This window comes from Camelus bactrianus, chromosome X (genome assembly GCF_048773025.1).
Source record: "Camelus bactrianus isolate YW-2024 breed Bactrian camel chromosome X, ASM4877302v1, whole genome shotgun sequence".
Taxonomy (NCBI): Eukaryota; Metazoa; Chordata; class Mammalia; order Artiodactyla; family Camelidae; genus Camelus; species Camelus bactrianus.
In genome coordinates this window covers 88,486,194-88,506,875 of record NC_133575.1, presented here as the reverse complement: position 1 = coordinate 88,506,875, position 20,682 = coordinate 88,486,194, and the positions used below count along the sequence as shown (strand labels likewise).

Below are 20,682 nucleotides of genomic sequence, written 5' to 3'. Positions count from 1 at the left end.
AAAGATATCTGAAGCTCTACTTCATGAAGTGTTTGAGGCCTAGTGTTATATGTCTTCCTGGGGGAAAATGACTGTGTTTTTAATGGCTTAATTGATGTGATAATTAGAGTTATCAAGATAATGAGAACCATGTCAAGGCTGTCTGGGGTGAATGTTCAAAGTTGAGGGGACTAGAGCATGTGTGACTTAGCATTAACTTTGTCTTTAAAAAAGAAAAGCAACTCTGAGTATTTTTTGCACCAGACACTCTACTAAGCACTTCATATGGTTACCTCATTTGATCCTTCTACAGGTATATCACATTATCATCATCTCCATGTTATTGATGAACGAGTAAATGGAATTCAGGGAGATTAAGTAGCTTGCCTAAGGTTGCATACCTAGTGAGTGAGAGAACGAAGATTCGGCCTTGGATGATCAGAGGCCAGAGCTCATGACCTTAACCATTTTACTGTATGGCCTCTCTCTTTACCTAGAAGGAACCACTGACGTTTTTGATGACATTGGAGGGTGAAGTTAGAAACCCAGGATGTCCTAATTACTGACCTAACATTTGAGGAGCTTAGCATAGGAATTAAGTTTATAGAAGAGAGGTAGAAAAGAAAAAGGGATTTACTCTGATGAAAGTAAAAGTAAAGCATATCCAGGATAGTAGAGGAGTTAATAAAGCATATAGACCTTTCTTGTATAGATGAGATCTAGAAAACATAGAATATATTACCTAGGAGATAGCTGACTTTGTTGATTGCATCTGTGGTGTCTTGCACGGCTAGCATCCAACAGTTGTCCTTTTGCATCCTAAATTATCTAGGGATTAAGCATTTACTAGGTGATCCTGGTGTTCATGGGTGAGCTGCAATCTTTCTTCTTTTAAAGGAAGCAGAAAAATGTTGCCAGCTATCACGGTACTAGTACCTTGTGGAAAATCATCCCAGTGGCAAAGCAGAATAGGATTTTTCTTGGCCTGCTTTGTGAAAGTTGTCTGACCTGCATGCACAGCTTCAGCCAACTCAGAAAACTCTCTGGGCCTTTATTGTTTTTCCCTTCCAGAGGGTTGTCACAGTGACTTCTACTGCTGGGGGCGCTTTTGCTAAGACATTGAGGGTTCCTTTTTCAGGAAAGGCAGGACATGGAGAAATCCACCTGGCCCTGGACTGCTTATTTTTCAGTTCTCTGATCTTAAATTGCAGTACTTTACCATCAAGGGAAGAACTGCATGCTATCTAACTTTAATTGCCTTTAAGTAGAACTGCTGTAAGCTTCAGTAATTATAGTTAACATTCTCTGCATTAACATTGCACTGTTCCCCTAGGGTTTTCAGAGCAATTCACAAATAAATGCATTCAACTTTAAATAGCTCATAAGGATTATAGAACCCAGAAGGTGAAGGATAGAGGATATTTCCTGCTCCCCAATTATCCAAAGCTTAGCAAGTAGGAAGGCAGAGGCATCCATGGCCTACAGGTCTTGATTGCCTTAGTGCTATTACAAATAGCCATGTATCCCAAGAAAGAAGGGTTTAAGCTGATTGACAGAAAGAGAATGACAATTTTCCTTGTTTTATTTCCTAGGAAAAAGTAAAATGGATAAAAGCCTTGAGACTTATAACTCTCCTCAACTGCTTTATGAGGCTAGGTTGAACTAGGCCTTGGAATGAAAGGAAATATCAAAAAATATAGAACACATTTTTAAAGTTTTCCCAGTCACTTAGGCAAAGCATAATACAGATCTGGTGGGAAATTGTAAGCATTCCTCCACCTAGAGAACATTCAGCAATTCTAATTCGGGGAGAGTTACAAGACAAGGAGAATCTCCCCATCAGCACGTGCCATTGCAGTCTGACCGGATATTCTAGATGGCGGTGATTTGGACACATTACCATGAAGGAGTTGCCTGGTTTCTGCAATGAGGGAGTCAGGTTGGTCCTGCTGGCTTGGTCCCAGCTAAGTGGATATGGGCAAAGCTGGTAAGGTGGGTAACCTCTTATATTGTAACTGTCTACCTAGGTATCTCAAGGACTTGGGAATTTGTTGATAAGTTAGAGTTCTTGAATTTCCTTTTGACCACATTATCAATAATATCTTCATATTTAAATCTTAATAGTGAAGGTATCCCTAACCTCAGCTTCCATGAGAATGATAATGACAGATGTGACCAGCTTGGAAGAATTTCTGCTTTAGAAAGAGTCCATGGATTGATTTTATTAGCAAAAGAGTTACCCCATAAGTATTATGGGAAGCATCATCTGCTCATTTACTAACAAGTTGGAAAGGCTGCACCTTCCCCTATCTTCTTAAATGTTGAGGACAGTATGGATGCCTTCTTTAAAAAGCTCTGAAATCCTCCTTATTCCTTAATTCCAATGGAGTCAGGGATTTACCATCATGGATTTGCCTTGTAATTTACAAGAGTATAAACAACTCAGATTTTTAGTCCCAACCTGTTTCTACCTTTGCTTTTGGTTTTGGTTCATAGGCGGCAAAGAGGAAGAATCATATTTGACTCATTTCGTCTTAGTTTTGATTCATTAGTTTGCATCTTTAGATCTCTTTCAAGGTCCCAGAATGAAAGTTGAGAGATTACAGTCCAATGTTACCAACTCAGGCCCATGAGTGATACAGAAGTTACAAATAACCTGTGTTCCTTTAATAAAGAACTAGTGGGGCAGTGCTGATCAATGAAGTGACTAAAGACTTTTGAACCATTGCATGGCAGCTTCAATTTGTGGAACAGAAACATTCCAGCAGGGCAGTGATGATTACACTGAGTCATTACCAGGACCGCAGAGTTCAAAAAGACAATTTCGACCTCCTGTGCCTCCAGCAGTTGACCACCCTTTTTCTCTCACTTGGAGAGGAGACAGCTATATAAAGGGGGGTAGGCTTCCTTTCTATTCCAGATTAAACTCTTCTCCCTGGAGAGTCCAACCTTCTGTTTGTTAGCATTCTTCTACTATAATGACCAAAATAAAATATACCTTCCCCCAGAATATTCCAGTTTAGAGTGAAGAAGAACAGAGGTGAGGACATCCATAAATGGGAATCCTAAAGTTTGCCATCTAAGACAGAATCTATGATAGAAAAAGACTTGGGAGAACACAGAGCTGAGGAAGGAAGGAGAGATGAAAAAGGAGCTCCTAATTCCTATCCCTTGAGACATTCTCTGTATGGTAAATACAAGGCAGCTTCCTACTCATCATGAAGGAGCTTCTCGCCATTCATTCTCTTCTGGAGCTGGACAGGAAGAGATCTGGACACAAGGCTGGATTCGGGGGATGTAGAACTGACCCTGTTGTTCTCTTTCCTTCCGTCTCGCATCTCTCCCAACCTGGATTTTCAGCTGAAAAAGAAGCAAGTATACGTAGATAAGGTGGAAAAGATGCAGCAGGCTCTGGTACAGCTCCAGGCAGCATGTGAAAAACGTGAGCAGCTCGAGCACCGTCTCCGGACACGACTAGAGAGAGAACTGGAATCCCTCCGAATCCAGCAGGTACAGAGAATTTAAAGAAAGTGAGATTGCCCCCGACCCCCGCCCCCACCGCCAATTGCTTGTTTTTCAGATAGTGTCTGCCCTGAAGACCAGGCACACACTCTGGCTCATCTTTTGGTGTTTTGCCCCATCTGCCCTTACTCCAGAGGGCCTCCCAATTGTAAAGACGAAGTCTGCTTCCTTAGCTTCCTATCATAGCACAATCCTTAATGCCGATTATCTTGCACTTTTTATTTTCATATGAACCCCAGAAACAGTAGGCACTCTAAGAAGTGAAGATGCTATACAGAGAGACTCCTGGACATTTTAGAATTGAAAATGGCCTTTAGAATCATTTGGCCATATGCTTCCTCACTTTTTGATGAGAGAAAATCAAGACCCAGGAAGTATTGCATGACTCACTTAACATCACACAGCAAGTTTAGGGGCAAAGTAGAGGCCAAATCCTAGATTTTTAATTTCTGTTTTTATTGTGTACCATGCTGGCAGGTAGGAATAGTGCTTTTTAAACCATTGATCCACTTTCTGAGCAGCGTGACAATTTGCTGTGGCAAGGGGAGTCTCATACCCAGGCTCAAGATAGAAAGTCCTATGGCCTTAGGAGGAAATCTGAATTCCTCTTGCTTCTGAATCGGAATCCAAACAGAAGTGGCTTGGACAGTAATCTTTTCCAAGAAAAAGGGGTCTTCAGATGGGACTTGGCTACTGTGGTTCTCTCACTAACCTGAGGGGTGTCGGCATCTCCCCCAACAGCGCCAGGGCAACTCTCAGCCCACCAACGTCTCAGAGTACAATGCTGCCGCACTGATGGAGCTCCTCCGTGAGAAGGAGGAGAGGATCCTGGCCCTGGAGGCTGATATGACTAAGTGGGAGCAGAAGTATTTGGAGGAGAATGTGATGAGACATTTTGCTCTGGATGCTGCGGCCACTGTAGCTGCTCAGAGGTATGTAGCTGGGAGAGTCATGGCCTGAAGGGCATGGATGGCAGGGGGAACAGAAAACTGACTGATTCAGAGTTTTTCCAGTGTTTTTCCCCATAATATTCTGTTTCTTTTTTCTCAGTTTCTGCTTAAGTGTGTGTGTGTGTGTGTGTGTGTGTGTGTGTTTCATCTGGTTATACAGAGACTGAACGACTAAGAGGGCAGAGGGTCAGGGATTTGAAAATTAAAGTTACTAATGAACTTACTGGAATCCTAGCTCAGCTTTCCTTGGGAGCGAGAACAATTACAGAGAGATCAACCCAACATGTGCACACCTTCTTCACCAGGGCCACAGATTCTTTCAGGCATATACGTAGATTTCGTTGTTTAGGCCCAGCACTAGAGTGAAAGCTTCCCTCAGAAAAATGCCACTCAGAAACTAAATGTCACTCAGGAGTGGCTACTGCCATTTGATAGCTTTGGCTCAGCCAAGGTATGCCGAAGGCTGTACTGAACATGAATCTATCCCTGCCCTTTGAGAAGGTCTATATTTGAAGCCCACATTCTCTGTGTCCATGAATTCATCACATGTAAGCAGTCACATTCCATTTGGTAAGAGAGAGAAAGTGGCAGGAGGCTTTTTGATTTTTTTTGCCTTTTACATGTTCCCCTTTTCACGTTATAAACATTTATTATTGGTCTCTGGAGGACACAGTGCTCTTATCCAGTTTGTCTTCCTGCTGTTCATAATCAAAGTTGGGAAAGAAAGAAAGAGCAAACACTAAATTCAAGTCAGGAGATGACGTGGATTGTTGGAGATACAGACAGCCATGGTCTGGAGTTAGGGAGCTAAGGCACACTACAGCATATTGCACCCAGACAGTTCTCTATTCAGAAAGTTTTTTAAAACCATCATGTTATTTGTTAACATTCTCCTAAATGCAGTGAGCCGGTCGAGTCTGGGAGCACTTGCCAAACTTTGGGCTGGGTATGAGTGTGAAGGAGGCGGTGGATACATTTATTTTTGAGTCCTTCTCATGCCAAATCAGAGGGAGATCAGTGCTTAAGGGCTGGACTGGTGGTTTGTAAACCTCCCAATTCTCCAGGAAGACCTCTTACATTTCTCCAACAGGCTCTGTCTGTCTCCAGATATCCCCTATAAACCTTAAACAGATTGAAAATGCCTGTGCTGTGATTTTGAGGTCCTCATGGGCTTAAGCTTCCTTGTCTTTGTTTTCTGAGAACAGTGTAGTAAGAGAGTACACAGAAACCCCAGCTGTGCTAGAAGATGGTCGAGAAGGCATCTTGTAGGCAGATTAGAAGCAGAATGAAGTATAATTTTAGCTGCTGGTTCCCAAGAAAACCTGTGCCCAGTGTTTGGTTAGCATTTATTCAGGAAACCCTAACACTGAAAGGGAGATACAGGGCAATTTTGTCATCTTTGGGCAGAAACTTAGAACGATCTTGCTCATGAAGGTGTGCGGTGTGAGAAAATATTGGAAAGCCAGGGTTCTTGGTGCTGAGAGGTCCGCTGCTGAAACTGACTTCAGAAGAGACTCCAGGTCAAAATGCAGGAAAACTAGGAGGTTGTCACTGGGGACCTTGTGGAAAGAAACTACCCCCTTTCTTCCTCCCTGGAAAGTTTTGAATGTTGGGAGAACTTCCTTTCAGATGGATTTCTTTCCAGAAGCTGTTGCCTCCCATAAAAAATTTTTAATTTAAATTGAATTCCTTCAAATCACCAGGTAGAAAGTTTCCATGGAATCACTGTTTTCAGTAACATGTGCATGCTTATCATTTAATAGATAAAATAGCAGCCAGTTCCCACCTAGTAGGAACACTTTGTAATAGTTCCCCAGACAAACATTCTGTATCTGGACTGTGTACCTTTTGCATGCCTATTAATACAACCCACAGGAGAGATGGAGAGATTGTATTCAAATTCCTGTAAAATGAGAGAATTGGACGAGGTGATTCCTCCAGACCCTTCTTTTTCTAAGCTTATGCTATTTTTCCAAAGATAGTGCCTCATATGTTCTGCCACAGAGATCAGTTTCCTTCCCCTTTCTTTCTTTCTTTCTTTCTTTCTTTCTTTCTTTCTTTCTTTCTTTCTTTCTTTCTTTCTTTCTTTCTTTTCTTTCTTTCTTTTCTTTCTTTCTTTTCTTTCTTTCTTTTCTTTCTTTCTTTCTTTTTCTGAGATTTCAAATTTGGAAAGTAACATTCAGAAAACATCATTGCAGAACCTGTGGGTTCTTCTGCCTTCCCTTGCAACATCTCTTGCCGTTTCTTTTCTGTCCAATGGTTTCACTTTCCCGCCTCCCAACCCTAAATGTATTGACCAAGGTTCTGCTCTTTGCCTCTTTCTGTAGTAAAAGCTTTACATCTTATTTTCTTCCAAAGTAATTTTCAAGTGCCTAGAATATTGGCTACAGATGGAAAGTGCTCAACATGTTTGAGTAATGAAGGAAGGAAAGAAGGAAGAAAAAGGGAGGAAGGTGAAAGAAAAAAGTAAAAGAAGGAAGGAAATGATTTCTAACTCTGTAACTTGAATCTCTAAATCTAGTGCCATATTTTAATGTCCTGCTTGGTTTCTGTGTATTCTGCTGGTATCCCAAACTGAATATATTCCTATTGGAACAGCTCGTAGGTAAATAACAGGTTGCACAATTAGGAAATGTTGCTTGGGTGGTATCAATGGTAGCTATAGATTTTTTTCAATTGAAGTATTATTCACATATTAAAAAACCACCTATTTAATGGTTTGATGAATCTCGGTAACTGTATACAATAACATAGCCACCACCAGAATGAAGACAGAGGACGCATTCTACAGTGTCCTTATGCCCCTTTAACTCAAACCTTTCCTCCTATGTCTGACCAAGGCAATATCTGTTTTTTTTGTCATTATAATTTGGTCTTTTCTGAAATGTTATATAAAAAGAGTCATATCTTATGTACTCTTTTTGTTTGATTTCTTTCACTTAGCATAGTTATTTTGAGCTTCCTCTAAGTTAATGTGTGCATCAATAGTTTACTCCTTTCTCTTGCTGAGTAGTGTTCCATAGCATGGATGTACCACAGTTTATCCATCCACTTGATGGATTTATGGATTTCCGGTGTTTGGCCGTTATGAATAATAAAATACATATTTTAATATAAGAATAGGCAGCTGTCTTTCCCCAGGTGAGATGACATGTTAAGTTGTGTGTTTATACCCTTTCCAGAACTTTGATTCTACAAAGCAACTTTTTTCAAGGGGAAAGCTCTCGATGCAAGAAATCCCATGTAGTGTTTACTGTATAAAGTACTTTCCCGAGCACTTTACAATTATTGCTTATCTTCACAATAATTCTTTGAGATAAGTACACTAGTATCCATTCTACAGATGAGGAAACTGAGGCACAGACAGGTTAAGCAATTCCCCCAAGATCACACAGCTACTGAGAGGCAGAAGAACCAGGACTTAAATCTACACTTTTGACACCTTAACCACTGCACTCTGCTGCCTCCCAGAGAGGGTGATTTCAGAGATGGTGAAATAGGGATTATTACCTGTTTGAGAGTTACTATTTGAGACTTATTATTTAGTTGCTTAGAAATATTATAAATAATGACCATAACGTGGCCTGTATTATAGCTTCATATTATTGTGTTCCTAGAGATTCTTCTCTAGATGCTTAATATACATGAGGGGAATTACTACCAAGTGGGAGTTCATGTCAGAAAAACCGACTTGGCAATGCAGGGTTTTTGTTTCAGCTCACAAGTGGTGATTTATTTCTGAATAGCAGAGAAAAGATAAAAAAGTAACACATCTGATCAACCATGTAATGTATTCCTTTGCATTTACTGAATCAGGTTGTTACCTTTCTCCAGATGTGCAATGTTATGCTTTTACTTGGGGCAAACTAAATCTGGGAAAGAAGGAAGTAAGAGAAAGGGAGAGCAGAGGTAGCAGCTGGTCGCACACGTTACACGTCTACCTAGTCTTTCACTGTGGAGGCCTTTCTCGGGTTCCATTCTCAGTTTTCTTCTCATTGTACCTTCTGTCTTCATCATCTTGTCTTATACTAGAGCTTCAAATAGTAACTCTGCCATCGATGAGATTAAAGTTAGAATTTTCAACAACTTGTTGGATATTGTCATCTGGCAATTCATGAGACACTTTCACTTCACTTTAACTGAGATCAAAACCCTTTATACTGACTATACTTCAATAAAAATATATTTTTAAAAACCCACTATAGCATTTTTCAAAAAAAACAATCTCCTTGGTTTCCTATCACAGAAAACAAGCAGTATGCCATCTTTTCTGGTCATTTGAACTAGAAACGACAAAGTCCTCGCTCACTCTGCGCTCTCCCCAACACCCGCGTTTAAATAGTCTCCTTGCTCTAGCAGTTCTGCCTCCTGTAGCCTGTTCCCATTTCCCCTGTCACTTCACCAGGCCCTGTTTTCAATATCTCTCACTGGGATTATAACCTTTCTGACTGGTCCGCCCAATTCCAGGATATGGCTCCTCTAATCCCTCCATCACATTTCAGTAAGAGATAATGCTATCTTCTTAAAACACAGCTCAGATCGCTTAATTCCCCTTGAAAAGCTCTAATAATCTTCAGTGCCTATTGGAATAAAGTCCAAACTCATATCTGTCATAGTTAATTATTTACTTTTTGCTTTCTCCCCTTGCAAGTTCCCTGCAGTCGGGGACTAGTCTTATCCATGTCCGTCCACCCTCCAGCCTCCCAGGAATTTCAAACACAGCGTTCCACTCATGGTCAGGTTCACATATTAAATAAACAAACGGGTGCCACTCTCAGGAAAAGATGGTCTTGAAGTTGAGAAGGCCACTCGATGTTTTAATTAGGAGCTCGTGAGTGACATTCTAGAAAGTGATGTAAATAATGTGACAGGGCTGGCTTCGGCAGACAGACGAAGGAGAGGGATGGCTGGAGGGCCAGTTGTCAGAAACCATTTACTTAAGAATTTGGGATGTGGGATATGAAATTCAGGGATATACAGTTTGGGGTGTGTAGGTCATAATTGCAAGCCCAGCATCTCATTACTGATGTGCTTAAGGATGGCCTCAGAGTATTGGAAGTTAGCGGGTCGAGTTGCTCCTTCAAACGCTGTGCCTGCTTGCTTCTGCCTAAGCCATTGGCTTAGTAGCACCAGCCTTCTAGAAGGAAGACGAATGTTGAAGGCTGCCCGGGCAGTTCAGTAGGAATTCACTAAGTGCCCCACACTTTCAGGCTCCATTCCTGAGGAGTTCACAGTGTCCATATCAATTAGCTGGCAGGGCTCTGTGTCCCCAAAATGGTCTTTTATGCAATGAAAGTGGCAGTAAGCCAGCACTGACTCCCCCAGTGACAAACCGAACGCTCCAGTCCCCGGTGTCCATAGACACCATGCACTTTATAAAGAGGCCTGGCTCTGAAGCGTCCGCCATCACACTGGAACTCTGCACTGCAGGAACTGCCTCCAGGATCACACCAAGAGCTGGAATCCAGTCAACTCATACTCTCTTATATGTTATTCTCCTTCTACTTACACTTTTCTGTCTTAATAATAGATGACTTTGTTGAATTTCTTTTTTTGCTGTGCCTGGCACTGTATGTTTTACTTGCACACATTTATTTTATCCCCCTCCCCAAATCCCATGAGATCTAGGTATAATTATTATCTTAATTTTGCAAATGAGGAGATTGAGGCTTAGAGCAGTTAATCAACTTCCTGAGCTCATAGGGTTTGTTCGTGGCAGAGTACTTGGGAAAGTGGAACTTGACCCTGGTATGATCTATCAGCAGGGCCTGTGCTCTCAACACTACCCAGTGCTGCCTTCTCTTGGGTACTTTGGGACACAGGGGCCATTCCAAGTAAGAGAACTGCACTAGACCAAGTGTAGAATTCCGAGATGGTAAAATATTTTGAATCCAGCAAATGATGAAAGCCACTGTGGTCCTTTCCTATCTTGTTCTCCAATGATTTCATCATTCAGATAAATTGTTTCCTCCTTGCATATAAGGTGCAAGTATTTGGGGGAACAGTAGCTTTGCAGAAGCTCACCAAATCTCCCCAACTTTAATGCCAACTTTCTGCCTCTTCATTCCCCTGCCCCTTCACTGCCATATGCACTGGTCACAATCTCTAAGCTAACAGAATTTAGCCAGCTGCCAGCAGAAAAGATGCCTGGAGTTCTCCTGCAGATCTTCGTTCTCATAGGAAGTAGAATGCAGCAGTGCCAGTTCATTGTTTTATCAGCCTATGAGAAACCTATGTCTGGTCTTCTTTAAGACCAATATAATTACATCAATATTCTTCCTAATCCCTTTTTCTGTCCCTCATGTTACTCAAATAAGATCCAGTTTTCTTCATTCCCTTCTCTCCTTTCTCTAACCCTAAATGGACTAAAGAAAGAGGTATGACCTCACTTATCAGGAGGATATAGGGTTCCCATATGTCTTTGACTTGTGCTATTTAAACATTAGCCTTACCCATGGGCTAGACCCTCCCCCCTCCTCCCCTAACTTCTCTTCTCTCATTCTCTCTCTCAACACACACACACACAAACACACACACACACACACACAGAGTTCTTATTAATTACTCTTTGAGTCAATGGCCTGAAACACTTTCAGATGGAACATGATGGTCCTTCATGCACTTGGGATTCTGGCAAGAGAGAACAGTCACATAGTTGGGGGACACTCACTGATTTGGCACTAGAATGTTTCAGATGTAGCTGAGATAGGAATCAAATGGCACTTACTCAAAGGCTCTGCTTCTCACTCAGCTTACATGCCCTACCTGGTCTTTGCAGTGGGCATGTCTATAGTTTGTTTCTAGCACTCAGGTGGACTTTACTGCTATTGACTCCAGCAATAGCTACTTAGTACATTCTCTGACGTCCTTCAAAGTCTAGCCTTTTTCCCCTTCATGACTGTCATGAAAATAAAGTGGGGATATATAATATCTTATATATAATATAAATAGTAATATAAAGTAGAAATATAAATATCTTCCTATTGCCTGGCCATGATTTAAAAACTTGAGGGGACTCTTTGCTGAAAAGTTTTGGGAGGGTATCTGTCTAGTTCTGAAGGCAAGCCTCTGTACCTCTCATAGAATCTATCACTGACTTTTGCAGTTATGTCCTTGTCAGTAACCTCGTCTAGCTCTGAAAGTTGTACCTGCCCATTCTTGGAGATTCTTATCAGTAAGTCACTCAGAAACCAATCATTCCTTATAAGTTTGATATCAGGGTAGGGCTTTCCAGCAATACCTTTGACTTAGGAGGGAGGCAGGATTCATCGATTATGTTGCCCTCCCATCATCATCACTGCCACTTTCCTTCCCAGGGACACAACAGTCATCAGCCACTCTCCTAACACCAGCTATGACACAGCTCTAGAAGCTCGCATCCAGAAGGAGGAAGAAGAAATCTTGATGGCCAACAAGCGTTGCCTTGACATGGAGGGCAGGTAAAAATGTCAGTCTGACTCTGGTGGATCTGAGAAGTTGGTATGGAGACTAGATAGGTCAGTATGGAAGGGGAAGCGTCTTCATTCACAACATGGGAACCTGATAATGCAGCTTCCCCCTCACCTCCCTGCCAGCCTGATTTGAGATGCAGTGACCTTTACCTTGATCATTCCCACTAACTGGAATTCCAAGTAATACTGCTTTCCCCATTGGCCTTATAATTGCTTTCCATTTGCCCTCTGCCAGAACTGAATTATTGATATTTACATTCTGGGGTATTCTTTCTAGCATTGCACCTCAACTCTGTGGTCCAACAGTGTGCTCTGTAGAATATCCACTCAAACTGAGAGATGGGGCATCTGATGTCTCTTATAAAGTCATGATCATTTAGTTATCAGCCAAAGTTGTGGCCCATTCTTAGAAGTTCTCGTCTTCTCACTCAATACATCATTTTCATTGACTCAGATTCTTCACTATATCAGCTTTCTCTCTCATATACAGCCTTTCTTTTCACCCGTACTTTTCTTTGGGTTTCTAAGATTTAAGCGACAACTCTAGGATGTTCCGCTGTGCCCATTTGGGTGCTCAGAAAGGCATTCAAAGTTGTTGCACGCAATCTTTTGTCTTACAACTCAGAAATAATTAGATCACCCTTTAGTCGAAAAGATAATGGAAGCAAAAGTCCATTTAGGTAGTGAGACCAGAACCTGGAGGTGGCAACAATGTTTTATACATTCTTTGTATGTTCTTTGTCTTTGGCTCCTAGGATTAAGACCCTCCATGCACAGATTATTGAGAAGGACGCCATGATCAAAGTACTCCAGCAGCGTTCCCGGAAGGAGCCAAGTAAGACAGAGCAGCTGTCATCCATGCGGCCAGCAAAGTCTCTGATGTCCATTTCCAATGCTGGATCAGGCTTGCTCTCCCACTCTTCCACCCTGACTGGCACCCCGATTATGGAAGAGAAGCGGGATGACAAGAGCTGGAAGGGGAGCCTAGGTAAGGACAGTAAATAAGGAAGGTTAAAGAGACACATTTTAAAGAGAGCCCTGATTAAGATATATGCTCACGTGGCAGTGAAAAGGAGTGATGGTCCCAATTCTAGAGAAGACGATATAGCAGGTCGGCTTTTTGCGCCCCTGAGAGGCTAGCTGCATATTTAGGAGCGCCTTCCACCCTCTGAAGTCTCACTGAGAGAACACCGGTTGAAGCCAAGGCCTTAGATGATAAGAATCCTGAGTTCTATTTGGGTGGGAAGGAAAATAACTTCAATTTCCTCTTAAAAATTCTCAGCTTTGGCCTTTGCCGTGCAGGACCTTTTGTCTTTGTCCAAAGCCCATGTGGCCTTTGTGTCATTCAAAATTGTAGACTTCCAGCCTTTTCTGTGTTCTTTCCCCCCATATAATAGGAATACACAGAGTTCTAGTTAAGCTAAATGGAGCTGGGTGGCAGGTTTTCATTACCAGGATGATCTGAGATGAGAACAGAATGTACTTTTTCATTCCATTCCTCTCCATTCCTTCCCCTCTAATCAAAGCCCCAGAAGTATTGTGGATACCACGAGGAACATTTTTAGAGCCTGAGGAAACAAGCTATATATATTTTTATTTTAGCTCTTTTAGTTGCTTCTAATACCTTTCTTGGCCGTCTGACACTTGCAGTGTCCTTTGGTTAGGGTAGGTATTTGGAGGACCATGGTCGTGATTAGAACCTTAGATTACACAGTTACTCTCATCCTCATCTGTGACCACAGACTTCTTTCCCTGATCCTTTCCAGCTGTCTGGTAATGAATGGCGTTGGTTATATGTGGAACTGAGTAGAAGCATTCTAACAGCTCAGTGGAAATCAATCACCATTGGAGAAATAAATCAAAACAGAGAGTCAGGACACTTAAAGGTTTAGTACATCGTGCTGGGGGGTGGAGAATGAGAACCAGAAGGGATCTGGCAAGTGTGAAAGAAACTTAACCGTAGTGGGAAGGGCCTGACAAACTGATACCTGGGTTCACTGGAGGCAAAAGTAAAGAATGTGGAACCACTCATATTTCTCCCGAACCTCCCACAAGGGAGAAGACGCAGTCGGGTGTCTGTATGTGACTTCCATATAGTTTTCTAACCTCTTTCCCTCTTTGCTTTGCAGGTCTCCTCCTGGGTGGAGACTACCGCGCCGAGTCTGTCCCTTCCACGCCGTCGCCTGTGCCGCCCTCAACTCCCCTGCTCTCGGGTCACTCCAAGACCGGCAGCCGAGACTGCAGCACCCAAACGGAAAGGGGAACGGAACCGAACAAAACCGCAGCTGTCGCTCCAATCTCTGTTCCTGCTCCAGTTGCTGCTGCCGCCACTGCTGCCGCCATCACTGCCACCGCTGCCACCAACACTGCCACCGCTGCCACCAACACCACCACCATGGTAGCTGCTGCTCCAGTGGCTGTGGCTGCTGCTGCTCCCACCGCTGCCGCCGCCGCTGCCGCCCCGTCTCCGGCCACTACTGCTGCTGCTGCTGCGCTCGCTGCTGCTGTTTCTCCAGCTGCTGCTGCTCCGACTCCAGCTGCTGCCGCCTCTGCTGCTGCTGCTGCTGCTGCTGCTGCTGCTGCTGTTGCTCCTGCTGCCGCCGCTGCTGCTGTTCAGGTTGCTCCAGCTGCTCCGGCTCCGGTTCCAGCTCCGGCTCCGGCTCCGGCTCCAGCAGCGGCTCAGGCTTCTGCTCCGGCTCAGACTCAGGCATCAACTCCAGCTCCGGCTGCGGCTGCTCCTCCAGCTCCAGCTTCAACTCCAGCTTTGGCTCAGGCTGAGGCTCCTGCAAGTCCAGCTGCTGGTTCGGGACCCCGTCGTTTGTCTATACCAAGTCTGAGCTGCAATCCAGATAAGACAGGTAATAATTCTCTGTGGGTTCTGCCCGGAATCACAGATTTGGTTGCCAGCACCTGCTGCGTAGGCACAGTTGATCACTTGGACAGAGTTCTAAAGCAGATTAATCAGAAGAGATAAGGGCAGAGAGTCTGTGACTTCTCCAGGATAGGAACAGGGATGAGTCAAGGCCATTCTCCCAGTAGAAGTAAATGCTCAGTTGAACAAGAAGGGGAAGGGAGCGAGCAAATCTCACTTTGCCATTGGCTTGATGGGGGCTCTAAAGCTATTTCTAAAATGTAACTTTTTACCTTGTCCCTAAGTGTTTTCTCACCCCTTATTTCCACGTAGATGGCCCTGTTTTCCACTCCAATACTCTGGAAAGAAAAGCTCCCATTCAGATCCTGGGACAAGAGCCTGACGCAGAGATGGTGGAATATCTCATCTAAATGGCCTAATCCGGAGCTGCAGTTTATCAGCAAGAATGCTTTTTATCATTTTTCCCTTTTGTTTGTTCTTATTTTGAGGGTGAGGACAAGGGTTGGGGTGGGATGTTTTTTAAAGGGACTTTTTATTGAAACAACATAGTACTTAGGTGACACCATTTGAACTCCAGTCTATTCTGGTACACTTAGAGAGTACTCTAAAGCCAGATCAATCAGAATGTGCTCTGAAGTTTATTGTTTGGATTTATACAAATACTGGGACTGTTGATAGCTAGATATACATCAATGTTTTCAATGCTAAAATTTGTTTAGCATTTCCATATTCCAGATCATTCTTTTATTGAAGAGCACAGTATGTTTGGAAGACAGTGTGTAACATGTAGTTCAGAAGTGGGAAGCCGGAGAGAATTTGCGTGTGTGCTGTTTTGTATAGTTACCATCTAGGCAGCATCCAGAGAGAGCTCTCATCTTGGGCTCACGAAAGGGAATAGTTTTAGGAGCCACGTAAACTGGAGAAAAGGTAGGGAGTATTGGGGTGTGGAAGGGTGCTGGAGCTAATTTTCCCTCCCAATTTCCCAGCTACCCTGGGCCAGGAGATTGTGTTTATCTTTATTTCAGTGGTGCTTTGGAAGTGGATTCTTTTGGTTCCCTCGTGGAGGTTCATACATTCATATATATACTCTGGAGTAATTTATGCATTTGGAGAATTAATATATTGCTTTCAGATGCTAGGAGAGTCAATTAGCTGAGTGATGTACAACTTCCTCTCTCTTAGGGAGTTAGACCATCAGAGGCCTTGATGGAGAGTTGCATGAGGTGCTGTATGCAGACTTACGTGGTCTGTGTGTAGCCAGGAACACAGCTCGCTTGCCTTTCCGGAGACCATTCTGCCTAGTGTTTATTTCTTCTCCAGCACAAATTCACTGGCTGTGTCCCTAGTCTCAAATTGCCAATTTGCAAAATGAGGAAGCAGTTTTGTTGACGGGTTAAATGCTTTGAATTTCTGATGACTACTTTGAAATAACTCATGTGGTTTTCCCAAATTCTTAGCATACATCTTAAACGGTATCTTTGCGTATCACCTCCAAGGGAAATGCATCAGAAGCCCAAAGTGCTATGCTGCAGTCGGGTGGGGAGGGGGGGCTGTGGCAGCTACCTCTTCTCACTGCCAGTGACTCCATCTTGGAATGCCTTGGGAGAACAGCAGGAACTGCGCACATGGGCAGGGACCAAGGAGGCCATGGCTCCAAGCTCTGCCTTAGGGCTGCCTCCAGGGACATGGAAGGGCTGCCTGTTGCCACAGGTCTCTGCTCTGTGTCACCTCTCTGCCCTTCATTAAGGTGACAAATCCACAATGTCATTAAGATCAGTTTTCAGGGGTATGGGGAGGTGAGGGGAGTGGGGGTTGTTAGGTAAGGGTGGGGGGTAGAGGTTTGGGGATATGTTAGTTAGAAACAAAATTAATAGAAGAGTAGGCCTGATATATTACGTTGTGAGGCATAGTGGCTGCAAGGAACTTTAGCAGTATAGCCCTACCCCCTCATTTTAGTAATGAGGAATCTGAGACCTGGAGAGGTTAAGTAACTGTTTCTAGATCACACAACACACCTTTCCACTCTGCCAATTACCATGCTTATTTGGGGAACTCCTTATGTACAAAAAGCCCCATTTTAAGAAAAGACATTGACACGGTCCAGGGCATATGCATTTTGGAAAATGTCCCTGGCTTGAGTATTTAGTCCAGGGTTCTAAATTCCGATCTTGCCTCTCCTGCAGTGCCTTTTGCAAGGTTTTCCCTTTCCTGATCCTTATTTCAACACTGAGTCACATGAAACATCCCCCCTAAGAAATCAATCAAGTTCACTACTTCTCTTGCTATGGGATTGGCTGTCTGGGATCATCTTACAGGCTTCCTCTGTGAGTACAGACATGGTGTGTTTAGCAGTATTCTTGTGTCGTTCCTAAAAGGAATGATTTTGTATGTGGTGGGAGAGAGATAGGAGGGAAGGTGATGTGATTTGCAGCCAGTCTTGACATTTCCAATAATGAACTAATCATCCTACATATCAATCCTCAGTCATCAAGTGAATCCCAAATAGAAATTAAAAGGGCAGTTGTGTTAATACTCACTCATACTACCCTGTAGTCTATAAGGAAAAAAAACCTCTCAAATAATAAAAGCAGAAAGTGGCAAACTTCAGGACTACTACTTTCTAGCCAAATAAATTTTTAAAAAAGAAAAAGAAACCTTTCATCTACTCCTTTTGCAGTTACAACACATTGCCAGAATTTTTGCTAGCTCTGGGAGCCATCATTTTCATCACATTCTGTAAGGTGACAAATGTCATACATTCCACACTGTGTGGCAGCCATCTCTTTAGACTCATATACTTGGGAGAAAACAGGAAGTTCTTGGCCAAGTCCTATTTGGAACTTTCCACTTCTCTGCCCCTCACACCAGAGGCAGTCCCTCTTGGCTCAGTTTTTAATCCCAGGTAATTTGCTAAAATAATATGGTACATCTAAGAGATGGAAGAAGCCCATGTCAGTGTATTATGTTTACGAGGATGAGATTCAGCCTTTTCAGAAAATCTCTATTAGGTGTCATTTTAAACTTTCAGGTTTATGGGAGAAATCTCAAGTTAGCCGCCCTTTCACGATTGTGTGGATGTAACATTTGGGGGATCTTTCTGGACTCCCATCTATCTATGCATTTTACTGGCACCTCAGGACAGGAGGGTGACCTTGTTGTCTTAATTTGTACTGCCTGGTGGTCTCTGGGGACCTTCTAAGTCAATTGTACACCAGTGTCCCATGTACAGAAAAACTTCATTAGAACAAACTTTACTTGATATAAAATTCCTAGTAACAATTTTTTTTATTAAATAAGACTAGCTTGAGCTTTCTTTTAAGATCGTGTATCTCGATTGTTGTTTTAATGAAGGATTTATTTTCAGTGCTGCTTTTGAGCTTCAGGATAACAGGATAGCAAGATCCTGAAATACCTGCCATCATCTGCCATAGGAAACACACCAAGGGACCCATCGTGCTCTTTTTCTTGTTACGCAGTTGGGTGGGGACAATTGGAAAAGGAACAAACTGATTGTGCAAACTACTTTTTACGAAGAGCCTAAACTCTCATGTTGCGGCAGCTTCAAGTGTATACATATACACTAACTTTTATAAATTCTATTCTCGTATCTGTTAGCCATACAATCTCCTAGTATCGCAATCGCTCATTCACATATGGAATGTGTTGCTTAAAATGTGTGCATTCTTACTGAACATGTTTTCAAAGGAAGGCATCAGCTATGCGCTAATTGCCACCAATTTCAGCCCGCCATGATCTTGGAAATAGACCTTCCAAGTACCATCCATCATCAGTTGGATAAGTGTTGGGAGTTTGTTTATTTTTTTCCGGTAGCAACGATGGGTTCCATGGAGCCATCAAACCTCCTTCTGGCCTCCCTTGTGATTGATGGCTTGTGTTTGTAAAATGGATAGCTGGGGTTGGCGGATGGCTAGACAGGAATCACCTTTGGTTTAAAAATGTATGTGGCCCCAGAATGATTGAGACCCCATTCTGTAATCAACTGAGTTAGTTCCAATAAAGTTAAGCAGGTTTGAATCCACTTTGTGCCTATCTTTTCACTGACAATAAAGTTAGCTATTTTAAAGTGCAATGCTGTGTGGAAAATGCTTTGGTGTTTACCCAACAGAGGCTTTATTTGTGCTGTACCATGATTACTTTCAAGTCAGTATGCAGTGAAATTGCCTTTCAAGGGCAGCATGTGGCAGAATTTGCATTTGCTTAAAGTATGGAATGTGATTATAAAGTCTTTAGACACCACCACCACGGGCCACATGGTCTAATCGGTTCCTTTATATATTTCGGCTGCATATATCAAAAGCTTTGCATCTTTTTATCTCTTGCTTCCAAGGGATAAAATGATGACCACCCAAAGCAGAGAATTCATCCTTTGGTTAGTATTTTGGAAGGCCCCTTGATGTTCCTTTTGTACACTTGTTCTTATGCCAATTCATCAGTTTTGGTTGAGGGAGCTTGTTATTAAAAGCAAATCAAAACCACAAACAAGTTGGCTCTTTTCACTGAAAATGTTAAAGCTGCCTTTACACTGCCCTCTCTGTTCCTCCTCTTTACCACTGATTCCCAGCCTGACCGGGGAGACTAAGATCCCACAGGCTTTGAAATGACTCTTTTCACAGTGAAACTGGGCTTGATGGGTGTTGCAAAATGGATGGGGAGAGGGTCTAGAATTCATTCAATTCTAAATTTGATTTTTTAAAAATTAAATTGGACTACATTCCCTCCATATTTATGATGAGTACTTTGAAAACTGTATGTGCGAAAGCCCACTCCTCTTTTTTAGGACACACCTTCTCACAAAGCTTTGCAAAGTATTCCTTTTAGAAATATATCATGCCTAATTCTTAAAGAGCCATCACGTGTGAAGAGAAAAAGCAAGTATTCCTTCAAAAGTGACTATGATCGCATGGTAGGAGCATTCCTACATACTCTCCAGTATTATAACTGATCTTATTATCTGTGTGGAACTTCACATTCCATCCTGTGGGCCTCCCCTCCATGGTAAGTGATCTGCACAGTCTATGAGTTACACATTGCAGAAAAAAGCACTCCCTACTTCTTGCATTCTCTACCACCATCTTATCCCGCAGGAAGTTTTTTATTGGAGGGAAAAAGGATAGGTGATTTGGTCTTAGAATACTTTCTACAATAATTGGCAGTCACCCTGGTATTTGAATGAAGACCCTCAAATGACAGGACTTAGTTTCCAAAAAGAAAAATGTTTCCCACAACACCAAAGTTTCATACCACATCCAACTACTTCCTCCTTAGATGCACAAACTGGCCAAGCCCAGGGTATTTATTTTGGCTTCCATGTTTTTTCATTTGCTACTGTCTCTACCGATGGTTTTAGGCATGTGCGAGAGTTGTTGAATAACTACGTATTCCACGTTGCCATTGTGTACAGGGCCCCAAAGTTATAAAAAATACAGTCCATGATTCTAGTTTATCAGAGAAAACCACACTCACACACACACACACGTGCGCACGCACACATAGACACATTTACGATTCATTGTGATGTGTGAAATGGGAACAGTGAACAAGATACAGAACTAGGACAAAGGAGGGAATGATGGGATGGAACAGAGAGTGTATGTGTGTGGGAGGAACTAAACTGAGCTTTGAAGGGTGCACAGGTGTTAACCTGATGAACTAGGTCATGGGGACGAACATTCCATGCAGAAGAAATAGTACGTACAAGGCAATCTCACTTTGTCAGACCTGCCATTAAATGAAGACTATGTTTCCAAGATCAAAGTCTCTAGAGAACTACTCTGAATTTTAACAACCTCTTAATGGAAACTTAAAAACTCACTCAATTAGGTGGTAGAACACACTGGTCAAAAGTCAAAAGAACATGGAGTTCTAGTCCTAAATCTGCTGCTAAACA

At 42.6% G+C, this 20,682-nt stretch overlaps 1 protein-coding gene across 5 annotated transcripts in view; it reads left to right on the top strand.

The window, feature by feature from the left end:
* The window catches only part of AMOT (angiomotin), a 61,405-nt gene extending 42,541 nt beyond the window's left edge, over nt 1-18,864 (top strand). For all 5 annotated transcript variants that reach the window (XM_074360022.1, XM_074360020.1, XM_074360021.1 and 2 more), the window contains 6 exons: nt 3,340-3,489; nt 4,243-4,433; nt 11,768-11,890; nt 12,658-12,890; nt 14,032-14,760; nt 15,087-18,864. In XM_074360022.1, coding sequence (XP_074216123.1) covers nt 3,340-3,489; nt 4,243-4,433; nt 11,768-11,890; nt 12,658-12,890; nt 14,032-14,760; nt 15,087-15,184 — 1,524 coding nt within the window. In that variant the 3' untranslated portion in view covers nt 15,185-18,864. The remainder of the gene's footprint in view (nt 1-3,339; nt 3,490-4,242; nt 4,434-11,767; nt 11,891-12,657; nt 12,891-14,031; nt 14,761-15,086) is intronic.
* The last annotated feature ends 1,818 nt before the right edge of the window (nt 18,865-20,682 follow it).